Source organism: Phoca vitulina, unplaced genomic scaffold (genome assembly GCF_004348235.1).
Source record: "Phoca vitulina isolate PV1807 unplaced genomic scaffold, GSC_HSeal_1.0 scaffold52, whole genome shotgun sequence".
Lineage (NCBI taxonomy): Eukaryota > Metazoa > Chordata > Mammalia > Carnivora > Phocidae > Phoca > Phoca vitulina.
Window position 1 is genome coordinate 1,957,817 of NW_022589755.1, and position 12,585 is coordinate 1,970,401.

Below are 12,585 nucleotides of genomic sequence, written 5' to 3' on the forward strand. Positions count from 1 at the left end.
GTGGTGGGGACTGTGGCCAAGGAGAGATCCGGTCCGTCTGAAGAAGCCCAACCAATACCTCCCCGGTGAAAACGTGGGCGCATGGTCTCCTATCTTCTGATTTCACAGGAGAACACTGGAAATCTACAGTTTTAGATTATCTTCAACATTTTAAAATACTTTCCGATGTTTAAAAGGAGGACACATGCCAGCGAGTCAACTAATGCAGGTTGTGGGGCTGTTAGTTTGCAATCTCGGTGTGCGCTGGGAAGTATGTAGAGGGTGCGAGGGGAGGCTGTGAGCATAAACATTTTCCAAGAAAAAAAAACATTGGTCTTGATGGAGAAGTTCGTGAGAGAGCAGGAGTCGGGGGTTATGTTTTGTTTTTAACATGAGCTATAATCGTGTGTTTAGAGTGAGGGGAAAGAAGGCCAGGGAAGAGAGGTGACCGACGGAGAAGACAAGAGCCTGGGGGGCCCCGTCACGGAGGCTGTATCTGGCCGGATGCAGAAGGGAGGAGGGGAGGGACAGAGAGAAATCTGAGGGGGTGGTAGGGGTGCGAAGGAATTCACACCTCCAGCCTCCGTGTTCTCGGCGAAATAGCCAACTGGTCATCCCCGAGGGGAAGCGGTGGCAACCCTGGCAGGCGCCGTTCCCGGGAGCGCGCCGGGGCGTCGGGGCTCGCGGCGCACGCACAAGCCTTTCCTACTGTAACCCTCGCCCTAATTCTCCGCGGCAGGTCCTGTGCCGCCCGTTCTACGGCCAGTGAAAGTCCTCAGAGCCACACAGCTCCTCGGAGCGGGCGGGGGCGCAGCACGTCCGACCCCAGCGCCCGTGCGCCCGGACACGCAGCGCACACGGGCTCAGGTGTGCACACGGGCGGGCACGCAGGCTCGGCGCGCTGAACGCAGCGGGAGGGCGCACACAGACGCCGAGACCCCCGCGAGACCGGGGCGCACGTGTCCCCAGCCACCCACGAGGGCGCGCAATGCGGGGCCATTCCCCTCCTCGCGCGGAGGCCGAAATTCAGCTGCGGAGCGCGCGCTGGGCGGAGCAGCAGAGCCGACCGGAGCAGCCCAGCCCTCTCCCGGCGGATGGAGTGGGAGACCCCCTCCCTGGACGCGCACCCGCGGAACGCCTCCGACCCCACCGCCAGACACAGACGCGCTCGCACACATTTACAGCGCGCTCCCCGGGTCGCCGCCCGCGCCCCCAGCCCCTTTTCGAAGCCCGCCCTCCCGCCCGCGGGGGTCCCTCGAAGGACTCACCCTCCCCAACCAGACCCAGGCCCGGCACTGCAGAGCTGGAGCCGCGGCGACCGCAGCTGCGCAGACGCGGAGGCTGAGGGGGTGGGGGTGGGGGACGTGGGGGAGTTGGGAGGGTGGGCGGCCTTCTCGCCGCCTCCCCTCTCCCCTCCCGGGGAGCCGGAGCCTGCAGTGGGGTAGGGAAAGGAGCGGAGGGGCCACAGGATGAGGTGTGGTGCTGCGCCCGCCTCGGGTCAGCCGCAGTGGGATGAGCCGGCCACCCCCGCTGATGGGCACGGAGGTCATGCCCAACTTCCCTAGCTGCAGATGCGCGCCAAGGCCAACAACTCTCTCAGGCTCCTTGGGGATTCTCAATCCCGCAAACCCGGGTCAGGGTGGGAGGGAGGAGGGAGGAGTTGGGGCAGGGGTGTGGCAGCCCCTGGGACCCGAGGCCGGACCGCCTGGGGTCGGAGGCTGGCTCTGCCATTTGCTACTAGTGTGTCCTTGGGTGTGTCGCTTAGCCTCTCTGTGCCTCGGTTTCTCATTCTGCTTACCACCTCCCAAGACTGCTGTTAAGGTAAAAAATAAACCAGGCTTGTAAGGTGCTTAGAACAGTGCCTAATTGTTGCTATTATTATCACTGTTGTTCAAGTTTTAGAATGTCATCACTACGTGCCAAACTGCTCTCGTGGAAGCTACACCAAATTTTTAGATTTTTTTTTTCAGGGACCCACAAAGATCTTTATTTACAAATGAGCTGAGGGGAACTTCCCTCATGTGTTACAAAAATATAAATATACATACTCTGCACCTGCAAAGTTCCCAGAGCTACATCTGCTGTTGGAAGGGGGAGGCGGGCAAGGCAGGGGTATGGGGTGCTGAGGGCCCTGGGCTAAGAGCCAGGCTGCGCACACTCTTTAGGTGCTGGCTGTGGGCAGAGGAAATTATGAAAGAAACTGGGAGACGTCTTAGAGGTCAGATGTCAGGATAGGGGAATGATCTAGAAATGATATAGGGCTCTTACATCATGTGGATCTGAGCAATGATGTCTCATCTTTCCTCACTGTTCCCTTCTGAGGCACCTGGGGCTGTGGTCCCCCAGACGGCCCCTGCGGCCACCCCAAGCCCGTCAGAGCGCAGCAATGGCCTTGGCAGCCACCTGGCGGCCCAGGGGCCATAGGTGGGGGGAAAAAAGTGGCCTCTCTCTTTGTGGTTTTATTTTCATTTCATTACATTACATGTTTGTTGACCAGGTTTATTTTCTGTTTGTGAATTGCTTGTTTATAATCTCCCTGCCTTACTCTGTTTGTATAACTTTTGCTTCTTGATTTATAGGCATTCTTTATATATTCTGGATACTGATCCTGTACGTGTTCCTCTATCTGTGGCAGATATTTTCTCCTGGCCTGTCACTTATCTTTTCACTTTGCTTACACAGCGCCTAAAGTTTTGGATTTTGATAAAGTTCAAGCTATCCATTTTTTCTACTCTGATAAACAGACCTAACTCCCCAACCTCATACTTTACAGTCTCGTTTTATGTTTAGTTTGTTGCACCTTCTGGAATTTTTTTGAATAGTGTGAAATAAAGATCTAACTTTCTTTTCCAAATGTATAGACAATTGAATAATCCTGGTTTCCCAGAAAAACAGTCGAAATAACTGTCATTTATCCAACCAAATTGATGAGCAAAGGCATCACATACATGTACATTATTTCATTTCATTCAATGACCCCAAGTGGTAGGGTATTATTGTCCCCATCTAGCAGAGAAGGGAACTAAGGCATGAAGGAGTTACATGATTTGTCCAGAGAACACGTGGCAAGAATATGGGAGGATTGAGATTGGTTTTCTTAGGTGTTTCATATATGTCACACAATTTGGAGGGATAGCTTTCTTTCTTTCTTTTTTTTTTTTTTTTAAGACTTTTTATTTATTTATTTGAGAGAGAGAGAGAGAGCACAAGTGGTGGGTGGAAGGGCAGAGGGAGAAGGAGAAGCAGACTCCCTGCTGAGCAGGGAGCCCGACACAAGGCTCCATCCCAGGACCCTAAGATCATGACCTGAACTGAAGGCAGACACTTAACCAACTGAGCCACCCAGGCGCCCTGGAAGCTTTCTTTGTTTAGAAGTTTAGGAGATGAGCTTCCAGCCATTCTGAGCATAGTTCAGTGTGAATAGAGGAGAGACAGATTTAGAGTAAGGCTCCTCATTCACCCCTCACCTTTTCCTCTGATAACAGGACATTTAGTGCAGGACACTAGGGTAGCTGCCCAGCTCATGGAACCTTTGAGGGGCTTGAGAGGTTGGCCTCCAGACCCAGATCCACTGCACACCAGCTGTGTACATTTGGGAAGTGAATAAATTGAGTCTCAGTTTCCTTATCTGTAAAATAAGGACAGTAACAGATCCTACCTCATAGGGTTATCGTGAACACCAGAGTTAATACATGCACCTCATACAGACTGAGTCATTATTATTGAACACCAGGTCCGCCACACAGGGGGAAATTCCAGGTGTGATCCTAATAGTTTATAATTAAGGGCTGTTCTTAAAACAGACTCAAGTTTGCGGGGTTTCCCCAGGGTCAGAGGTGGCGGGGGGAGCTAATGAATGACTTCTTAGGAAATGACTCCTTCCCCAGAGCAGAGAGAATGTCTGGAATCTTATTCTGTCTTCCTCTGACCTTTCTTCAGTCTCTCACATTTCCTTTGCTCAATCTTTGCCATGTCTCTACATAAATGGAAATCACTTTGTGACTACTTCCATTTGTGCATAACATCCGTATATTAGTAAGTAGCAATTTTATTTTAAATAAATGCACTTTCTTTTTAAAACGGGCCCCTTAAGGGGCGCCTGGGTGGTTCAGTGGTTAAGTGTCTGCCTTCGGCTCAGGTCGTGATCCCAGGGTCCTGGGATCGAGCCCCGCGTTGGGCTCCCTGCTCCACGGGAAGCCTGCTTCTCCCTCTCCCACTCCCCCTGCTTGTGTTCCCTCTCTTGCTGTGTCTCTGTCTGTCAAATAAATAAATAAAATCTTAAAAAAAAAAAAAAAAGCCCCTTAAAAGGAAAGTTTGCAGCACTTTATAAGTGGAAAGCCAGTTTCATGCTTCATACCAAAAAATGGAAATAAAATAAAAATTAATAAATCATAGCTAGAAGCTTCTACTTGATGTGGTAGATTGAATTATTGGCCCCAATTCACCATCACCCTAGCTGTGACACATCTTCACTCTTCATGGTGAGTTGAAGGGTGGAGAAGTAAACTCTGATTACCATGAGCTCCATCCGTCGGAGCTGCTCTCGTTGTTGCTGTTGTTTAGGTAGAGTAACGGCAGCGCTGCCGCCGGCAGTTTCGGAGCGTCCACGTGCTCCGGAGCGTGGGTCCCCCTCCCACGGTGCGGGCGCCGCCCGGAGCTCATCGGAGGTGCAGACCCCCGGGCCCCGCCCGGGAAGACCGGCTCGGATTCGCCGGGGCGGGGCCCGGGGGCGGGGGCTTCTGGAACTCCCGGGCGATGCTGATGTGGACGCCTGCGGAAACCGGAGAGACACCGTGTTATCTCCTTGAACCCCACAGGAGCCCAGTGCCGTTCGCACTAGGATTCCCCCCATTTGCAGATGTGGAAACTGAGGCGCAAAAATGAAACGCCTCCTCGCCCCCACAACGGTGGGAGAATTAGTGCAATTTAATAACCACACTTAGGAAGCCCTGTGCAGGTACCACTTCACAACAACCCTACAGAGTAGGGGTCTTAGGTCCCTCACCTTCCAGATGACCAAACAGGTTAAGTGACCCGCCCGGGCACACAGCTAGGGAGCGGCAGGCAGGGAGTCCAGCCCAGGCAGCCTGGACCCGGGGTCTGCGCTGTGTCAGGACAGTGCTCTCCGACATGGGGTGTGCCAGGCCGTGCAGCGGGGTGAAGCCAGACAGTGGTAGAGCTTGCGTTCGTAGGTCGTTTCACGAAGGACAGCAATTCAACTTTAATTCTAAGATGCATTTTTCACATTTCCCTCCCATTTTAACATCTCCGAAAATAGGATGTGTAGGATGTGTCTTACCACTGATGGTATGTTGTGGTTTAATTGCAGATTTTTTCCCCCTTAGGTAAAATCATGCCTTTTTTCAGTGTATGGTCTGTTGGAGTCATTGAAATATGGTATTTAGTGGCATACACATATATACGGTATTGGGGTAGTTTTGTGTATTAGTGTAATTACGGTATTTAATGTGCGTGTACATATACACCTTCTATAAATGTATATACAGTATTTAGTATATGTACATATATACACCTTATTTATAAGCATATATGGTAGTGTTTATACACCTTATATTCATGTTTATGTGGTAAGCCGTTTATATGCCCATGCATATGGTATTCAGAACAATGATATATGTATAATCAGTTTACATATGTCCTACACACGTGTATATACAGTGTTTAGTGTGCGTGATTCCATGCCATATACGGGTATATACGGTACTTGGTACCACAGCACACAGATAAAAAGGTCACATATATATAGGTGTATGTGGTATTTAGTGTGTGATTGGACCACATACAATGTATATGTGATACTTAGTACCCATACCTCTTATATACAGGTCATGTATATCAGTGCATATGTGTTATATATGCGTACATATGGCATTTACTGTGTGATTATGTCTCACAGACAGATATGGTAATACGGTCTTTAGAGTATGTGTGTATCTGATATACTTGTAAGTATGGTATATATATATATATAATGTGTGTGTGTGTGTGTGTACCTTATACACCTGTATATTTTGGTATTTAGTACTATGCATAGAGAGTACACATTTTATACATAGATATAGTCTCTATTTTGTATCATAATATACCATGTTTTGTACTGTAATACTTGTATATCATTTAGAAATAAACACCCAGGGGCACCTGGGTGGCTCAGTCAGTTAAGTACCTGCCTTTGGCTCAGATCATGATCTCAAGGTCCTGGGATGGAGCCCTGTGTCATGCTCTCTGCCCAGCGGGGAGTCTGCCTCTCCCTCTGCCCCTCCCCCCACCACTCTTTCTTTCGCTCTCTCTCTCAAATAAATAAATAAAATCTTAAAAAGAAAGAAAGAAAGAAAGAAGTAAACACCCAGAGGTTGCTGCTGGGCTCCGTTTTCTATTTTTACAGATTGGGGTTTGGGATCACAAGAGTTTGAAGGGGAAGCTGGAGCCATGTCAGGGTCCCTGGTGAGGAAGAGGACCAGTTAAAAATGCAGATTCTGAGACCCTGTGGCCCCAGATGACCTAAAAGACCCTTGTCTCCTCCACTTTTGTATATTCAGAGTTTCTTCTAATTTAAGGCCCATTGTTGCTGTGGAAAATCAGTTTGGTGGTTCCTTGAAAAGTTGAACACAGAATTCCCCCATGACCCAGCAATTCCACTGGGGTATACACCCCAGAGAATTGAAAACGGGGATTCAGATAATAAACACTTGACCATGAATATTCACAGCGGCAATACTCACAATGGCCAAAAGGGGGAAACAACCCAAATGTCCATGAGCAGATGAAGGGATCACAACAGTCTGTTCACACAGTGGAATATTATACAGCCGTGAGAAGGAGTGAAGCCCGGATACACTCGATCACACTGAACCCTGGAAACCTCACACTCAGTGAAAGAAGCCAGACAGAGCCATGCAGTGTAGGATTCCGTTTATAGGAAATGTCTGGAGCAGGCAAATCCATGCGGACAGAAAGCAGACTGGTGGCTGTGAGGGGCTGGGGGAGGGAGGGCGTGGGGAGGGCCTGCTTCGGGGGTACAAGGTTTCCTTTTGGGGTGATGAAAATGTTTTGGTTTGGAGCTAGACAGAAGTGATGGTTGTACAACAGTGTGAATGTGCTACCAATGCCAATGAATTGTACACTTTAAATGGTAAATTGGTAAAATGGTAAATTTTATGTTATGCGTATCTGACCATAATAAAATAGGGAAGCTTGCTGTAGACCAAATCCTATGCAGAGTCCTGGGATAAAGGCTAATAAAAGGAATCCCAGTTAAGTGGGGGGGGGGGGATGTTATATATACAGATGGTGATAATAAAATAAAATTAAAACAGGGTGCCTGGCTCCCAGTAGAGCATGTGGCTCTTGATCTGAGGGTTGTGAGTTCAAGGCTCACGGTGGGTGTAGAGATGACTTTAAACAAATAAAATCTTTAAAAAAATTAAATGAAAACGTTTCTACATTCTTACCATATGGCACATGCTACCTTAAGGGATTTGCTTATACTCACCTCTTGAAACCTCGTAAGGACCCTGTGTGGGGGGTACCTTATCCTCATTTTCCAGATGACAAAACAGGCAGGCAGAGGTTCAGTCACTTGCCCAAAGGTACACAGCGGGTAAGTGGCAGAGCTGGGATCCGAACCCAGGTATCTGGCTCCTGTAGCTTCACCATCAGCTCAGCCCAGGGTGACAAGTGTCAAAGGAGAGTTGTGAACAAGGTCTGGGTCAGCACGGAGGAAAGAGCCCCATGAGCTGGGTCAGGGAGGGTGGGGATGTGTAGGCAGAGCGGGCCTGGGTCTGATCCTGCCTGGGAGAGATGTCTCCGCTGCCCATTTCCACCACACCGCGGGTGTCTGCCTGGTGTGAGCCCCTGTGCTGTGTCTCTGGGTGTTCCTGTGGATGAGAAAAGGGGGACGGCGGTGTGTGCATGTAGAGCAGAGCTAGGCCTAGTTCCTCACTGTCTCCCTCTCTCTCGCTCCCTCCACCTCACCCCAGTAGCCCCCAGACTCAGCCACCAGTCCCCCATCACTGTGGGCAGTGAAGGGATGGCCGCCCAGCTGCTGGCTGATGAGGCCCTGGTGAGTACTGTCATCCCCTCGCCCTCCTTCTCATGGGTGGACAGAGAGTCGAATGAGCCCCTGCCCGCCTGAGTCCCCTCCGGGGCCCGTCTCCCCAACACCTGGGGCAGAGCAGTCACAAGTATGATTTTATGTAGAGTCCTGTGTGTCCTTGTAAAGCATCATCAAACCCAGGGTCTCAGCCTCAAACTCCAGCCCTGTAATAATAATGGTCATCATACTCTCAGCTGATGTCTCTTGAGTACCTACTATGTGCACTGCGCTGGGCTGGTGTGTAGGGGGTCCTCCCGGGGATGACCCACTGAAGCCAGCTCCCTGCCCCACCTTTCCCACGGGCCTGGGTGCACCAGATGACTTCGTGGTTGCAGGAGTTGGTGACCTTCAAAGACGTGGCCGTGGACTTCACCCAGGAGGAGTGGCAACAGCTGGAGCCGGCTCAGAGGGACCTCTGCAGAGATGTGATGCTGGAGACCTTGCAGAACCTGAGCTCACTAGGTAAGACCGACCATTCTGGGAGGGCCCTCTTGGCTGGTTCACGGCCAGTGACTTCTTGTGTCCTCGCAGGGAGGCAGGCTGGAGGAACTCTCTGGGGTCCCTTTTAGGAGGGCACTAAGCCCATTTATGAGGGCTCCACCCTCCTGACCTACTCACCTCCTCAAGGCCCCACCTTCTAACATTACCACCCGGGGTTGAGGATTTCAGCATATGAATGGGGGGAGGGGACACTGCACCCGCGCATCAGGCCTTATTGTAGAACCGTTGGGAAGTGCTTGAGGGGGCTTCTCTTGGCTTTCCTAGCTCCCAGCCCTCACCTCTCCTCGCTCTGGGAGCGGGCTACGTGGGTGACATTCGTGTTTTGGGTCTCTTTCAGATTTGGAATCCAGGCCTGACAGGGACGGCCCACAGGAAGCCGTGCCCGCAGGAGCGTCCCCCGGGCTGGCCCTGGAAGGGCTGGGAGGGAGCCGCCTCTGGCGCTCCGGGGCGGGAGAGGCCCAGGGGCCTCCAGGAGGGGCCCCTGCAGAGCATCAGCCCAGAGCCGCCCAGCCAGGAATTCCAGAAGGGAGGGGCCCCCACAGGTGTGCCCCGCGGAACCCCGCCTGGGAGGGCCCCCGGGGAGCCCCTGGCGGCGAGGAGCCGTGCGTGTGCAGGGAGTGCGGGGAGGCCTTCGCGCAGCGGGCCCAGCTGGCGCAGCATCAGCGCGCGCACGCCCCGCACAAGCCCTTCGCGTGCGGCGAGTGCGGGAGACGCTTCCGCGGGAACGCCACGCCAGCCGCACACCGGGGAGAGGCCGTTCGCGTGCGCCGAGCGCGGCAAGGCCTTCAGCCAGCGTGCCAACCTCACGGGGCACCGGCGCATCCACACCGGCGAGCGGCCCTACGCGTGCCCAGTGCGGCCAGGCCTTCGTGCAGAACACGCAGCGGCTCGGGCACCAGCGCACGCTCACGGGCGAGCGGCCCTACCCGTGCGGCGACGGCGGCAAGGCCTTCGCCCTCCTCACCAACCTGGTGGACCCCCAGCGCCTCCACAGCGACGAGAGGCCCTTCGTGTGCGACGTGTGCGGCAGGGCCTTCGTGCGCAAGTCCACCCTGGTCCAGCACGGCAGGATCCACGCGGGAGAGAAGCCCTATCGGCCGCGCAGTGCGGGAAGGCCTTCCGGCACCAGCCCACGCTGACGGCGCACCGCAGAATTCACAGCCGGGAGAAGCCCTAGAGTGCCAGGCGTGCGGCAAGGCCTTCAGGCGCATCGGGAATCTCACCTGCCACCAGAAGACCCACCTGGCCGGGGAGGTGGCCCCGCGCCGGCCCAGCTCAGGGAGCAGGCCTTCCTCCCAGCTAACCAACTACTGAGCCTCGCGTGATGGGCCTGATGGCCAAGTTTCGGCCTTCTTTCTCTTTAGGCTTAACTTAGGGACCTCAAGAGATGCCCATAAGGCTGGTGCCACATTCCTGAGCATCTGGGAAAGACCGGTGACAGCAGGGCCTGCTTCATACAGGGCGCGCATGGGCTTCATGCTCTGCTGTCACCGTGGTGAATTTGCCAGTCCCAGGGAGGAGACCAGACCAGGGGTTGAGAAGCCACAGCCCACAGAGCCGGACATGCTTTCGCACGGCCCGCAAGGCAAGAATGGTTTTTACCTTTTGGAAGGGTTATAAAATAAAATGAAAAGAGTCTGAGAAGAGAGCTCCTATGACCCGCAAAGGGTAAAATATTTTCCATCTAGGCCTTCACACACAGTTTGCCAAGAGTAATCTGTGGGAATTCTGGACTCTCTTTCACCATCTAGGGCAAGTCCTTGCTTGGTCGCAGGGTCTCCCTCTCTGGTCCTTTCTGGGTGGGGGGCTCCACATCAGGTGGCGGGATGCTGAGATGGGATGGCTCCATTCTTTCATCTCAAGGCTTCCTGTGGGCCGGACCAGCCACTGTCCTTGGTCCTGAATCCCACCAGCTGCCCGTGTACCTGGTACTTAATCCAGAATAGAATAAATACGATTCTCTGTTCAGTGGCTGCGTGTTTGCAGCAGGATCTGGGTGTCTCGGGCAAGGGAAGTTTGCCCAGCGGGAGCTTTTTGTACCTCTATTCATTGCATTGGTTTGCTCCCGCTACCATAGCAAAGCACCACAGACCGGGGGGCTTAAACAACAGAAATCTATTTTCCCATGGTTCCAGAGGCTGGAATTCTGACATTGAGGTGTCCGCAGGGTTGGTTTCTCCTGTGGCTACTCTCCTGGGCTTGCGTATGGCAGCCCTGTGTGAGGCCCTGGTGTCTCTCTCTCCTTCCAAAGGCACCAGCCATAGGATTAGGGCCCACCCATATGACCTCATTTAACCACAATGATCCCTTTAAAGCCCTGTCTCCAAATACAGTCACATTTTGAAGTGACTGGGTATTGGGATTTCAACATCTAAATCTGGGGGGACATGTTCAATCTATGACATCCCCAAATGGCTAGAAGTTTGACCTTTCGTAACTGTAGCTGATGTCTACGTGGTATGGGCAAGCATTACCTGAGCACCCCCTGTGCTTTGTGTGGGTGGCGGGGAGGGCCAGCAACCCTTACTTCACGGTGTGGAGTTGGTCCGGGAACACAGCTGTCCTGTCAGAGACTGCATTTCCCACTGGCATCCAGGGCGGGGGGACACGGACTACCCCTCACCTGTAGAAAGTGAGAGAGGGGTGTGTTCAGAAATGGCTGAGCCTTTGCCACTTGCCCTTCCCCTACCTGTCCTCTGGATCCCCACCCCTGGGCATCTCCAGGAGCAGTGGTGCAAGAGCGTGGAGGGAGCCCCCAGGAAGCCCATCTTCCTCCTAATTGGCTGTGAGGAGTAAGGTCCCAGGCCTTTGGGGTTGCTTGCTGCATTTAGTGCATGCTGCCCCAGGTCCATGACCTCAGCCATCACCTCCACCCTCATGGGAGGTCAGGTACCATCTCTGTTTAACAGACAAGGAGGGACCAAAGGAGCTTAGCAATCACTACCCAGTAAGTGTGGGGGCCAGCAGCAGTATCCAGGATCCGCTGACCCCGCAGTGAACCTCATCACGCTGCCAACCACATGACCCAGGCCACAGGCCATGGGGTCCCGTGTGGTTCTTCCCCCACACATAGGTTGTCCGTGTTCTGGCCCAAAGAGCATTTCTTAAATAAATATGGAAGTTGGGTACCATTTAAAAAACAGAAACATTGCACATAAAAAGTCTGTCTTTTCAGCTCCCTGATGTCAAGCAAAGTATTAGTCCCCCGAGCCTCCGTTTCCTCCTTTGGAAAAGTGGGATAATAATAGCACTCTGGATACTAGTTATTTCTTAATAAATATTTTATTATTGATAATAGAGCATAATTATATTATATATTATATTTATTGTTTATAATTTATTATTGACAAAATAGAGCATAATTATTATCAACAATAAAATACTAAAGTATTAAGGTTGTGGGTGCGGTTTGTACTGGATAATGCGCCTGCTTGACTCAGAGCACCTTATGTTCACAGGCATCCCATCCAGGGTGTTGGGGTTCACAGCGGGGTTGGGTGGGTGCCGTGATTAGTCTGTGATGTGAGAAAGGATCGTTCTTCTCCTGTAATTCCAAAGATTCCAAGACATTCCTGGCTTTGCCTGGAAGCCTCGCCACTGCCTCGCTGGGTTTCTGCAGGACCAGCCTCCTTCTCCCCAGTCTCTGAGGCTCCCAGTGTGACCACTCCCAGGCCAGGAACCGGGGCTGTGAGGGGGAACTGGCTGACCCAGGAGCCCCCTTCCTCATATCCTGGGGCAGGCGTGTGGGGTCCCTGAGGTCCCGGTGGGGTCCCCAACAGTGGGGCTGTGTCTAGGCAGGTAGAGCAGAAGGGCCACCTCCCTCTGGCCACATCGTCCGCGTGCTGCCGCTTGGCCAGAGGCCCCAGAGGCCTGCGGGGAGCCTTGTCCAGCCCCTGCTGGGGCTGAGCGAGGGAGACTGGCTCTGGCTAGGGCGATGATGTGGTCACCATGCCTTTTATTTTCTGCCGCTTTGACCTCTTGGGGCCTCC

General features: G+C 52.8%; 2 protein-coding genes across 4 annotated transcripts in view; one reads left to right on the top strand and one right to left on the bottom strand.

Annotated features, from left to right (window-relative positions):
- SMIM17 (small integral membrane protein 17) overlaps positions 1-12,585 on the bottom strand; it is a 43,931-nt gene that overhangs the window by 8,416 nt on the left and 22,930 nt on the right. Inside the window, exons 3-5 of one of the 3 annotated variants that reach the window (XM_032388186.1) lie at positions 11,071-11,219; positions 7,493-7,877; positions 4,496-4,750 (exon numbers count right to left, since the gene is read on the bottom strand). In XM_032388186.1, coding sequence (XP_032244077.1) covers positions 4,496-4,641 — 146 coding nt within the window. In that variant the 5' untranslated portion in view covers positions 4,642-4,750; positions 7,493-7,877; positions 11,071-11,219. Of the gene's footprint in view, positions 1-1,247; positions 1,321-4,495; positions 4,751-7,492; positions 7,878-11,070; positions 11,220-12,585 lie in introns of those variants that run through there. The other 2 variants (XM_032388187.1, XM_032388188.1) reach the window with 2 other exon arrangements.
- Positions 8,030-9,735, top strand: LOC116622419 (zinc finger protein 3-like). Its single transcript, XM_032388889.1, has 4 exons — positions 8,030-8,062; positions 8,431-8,557; positions 8,934-9,358; positions 9,451-9,735. Exons 1-4 carry the CDS (start codon positions 8,030-8,032, stop codon positions 9,733-9,735), a joined length of 870 nt encoding a protein of 289 aa, XP_032244780.1.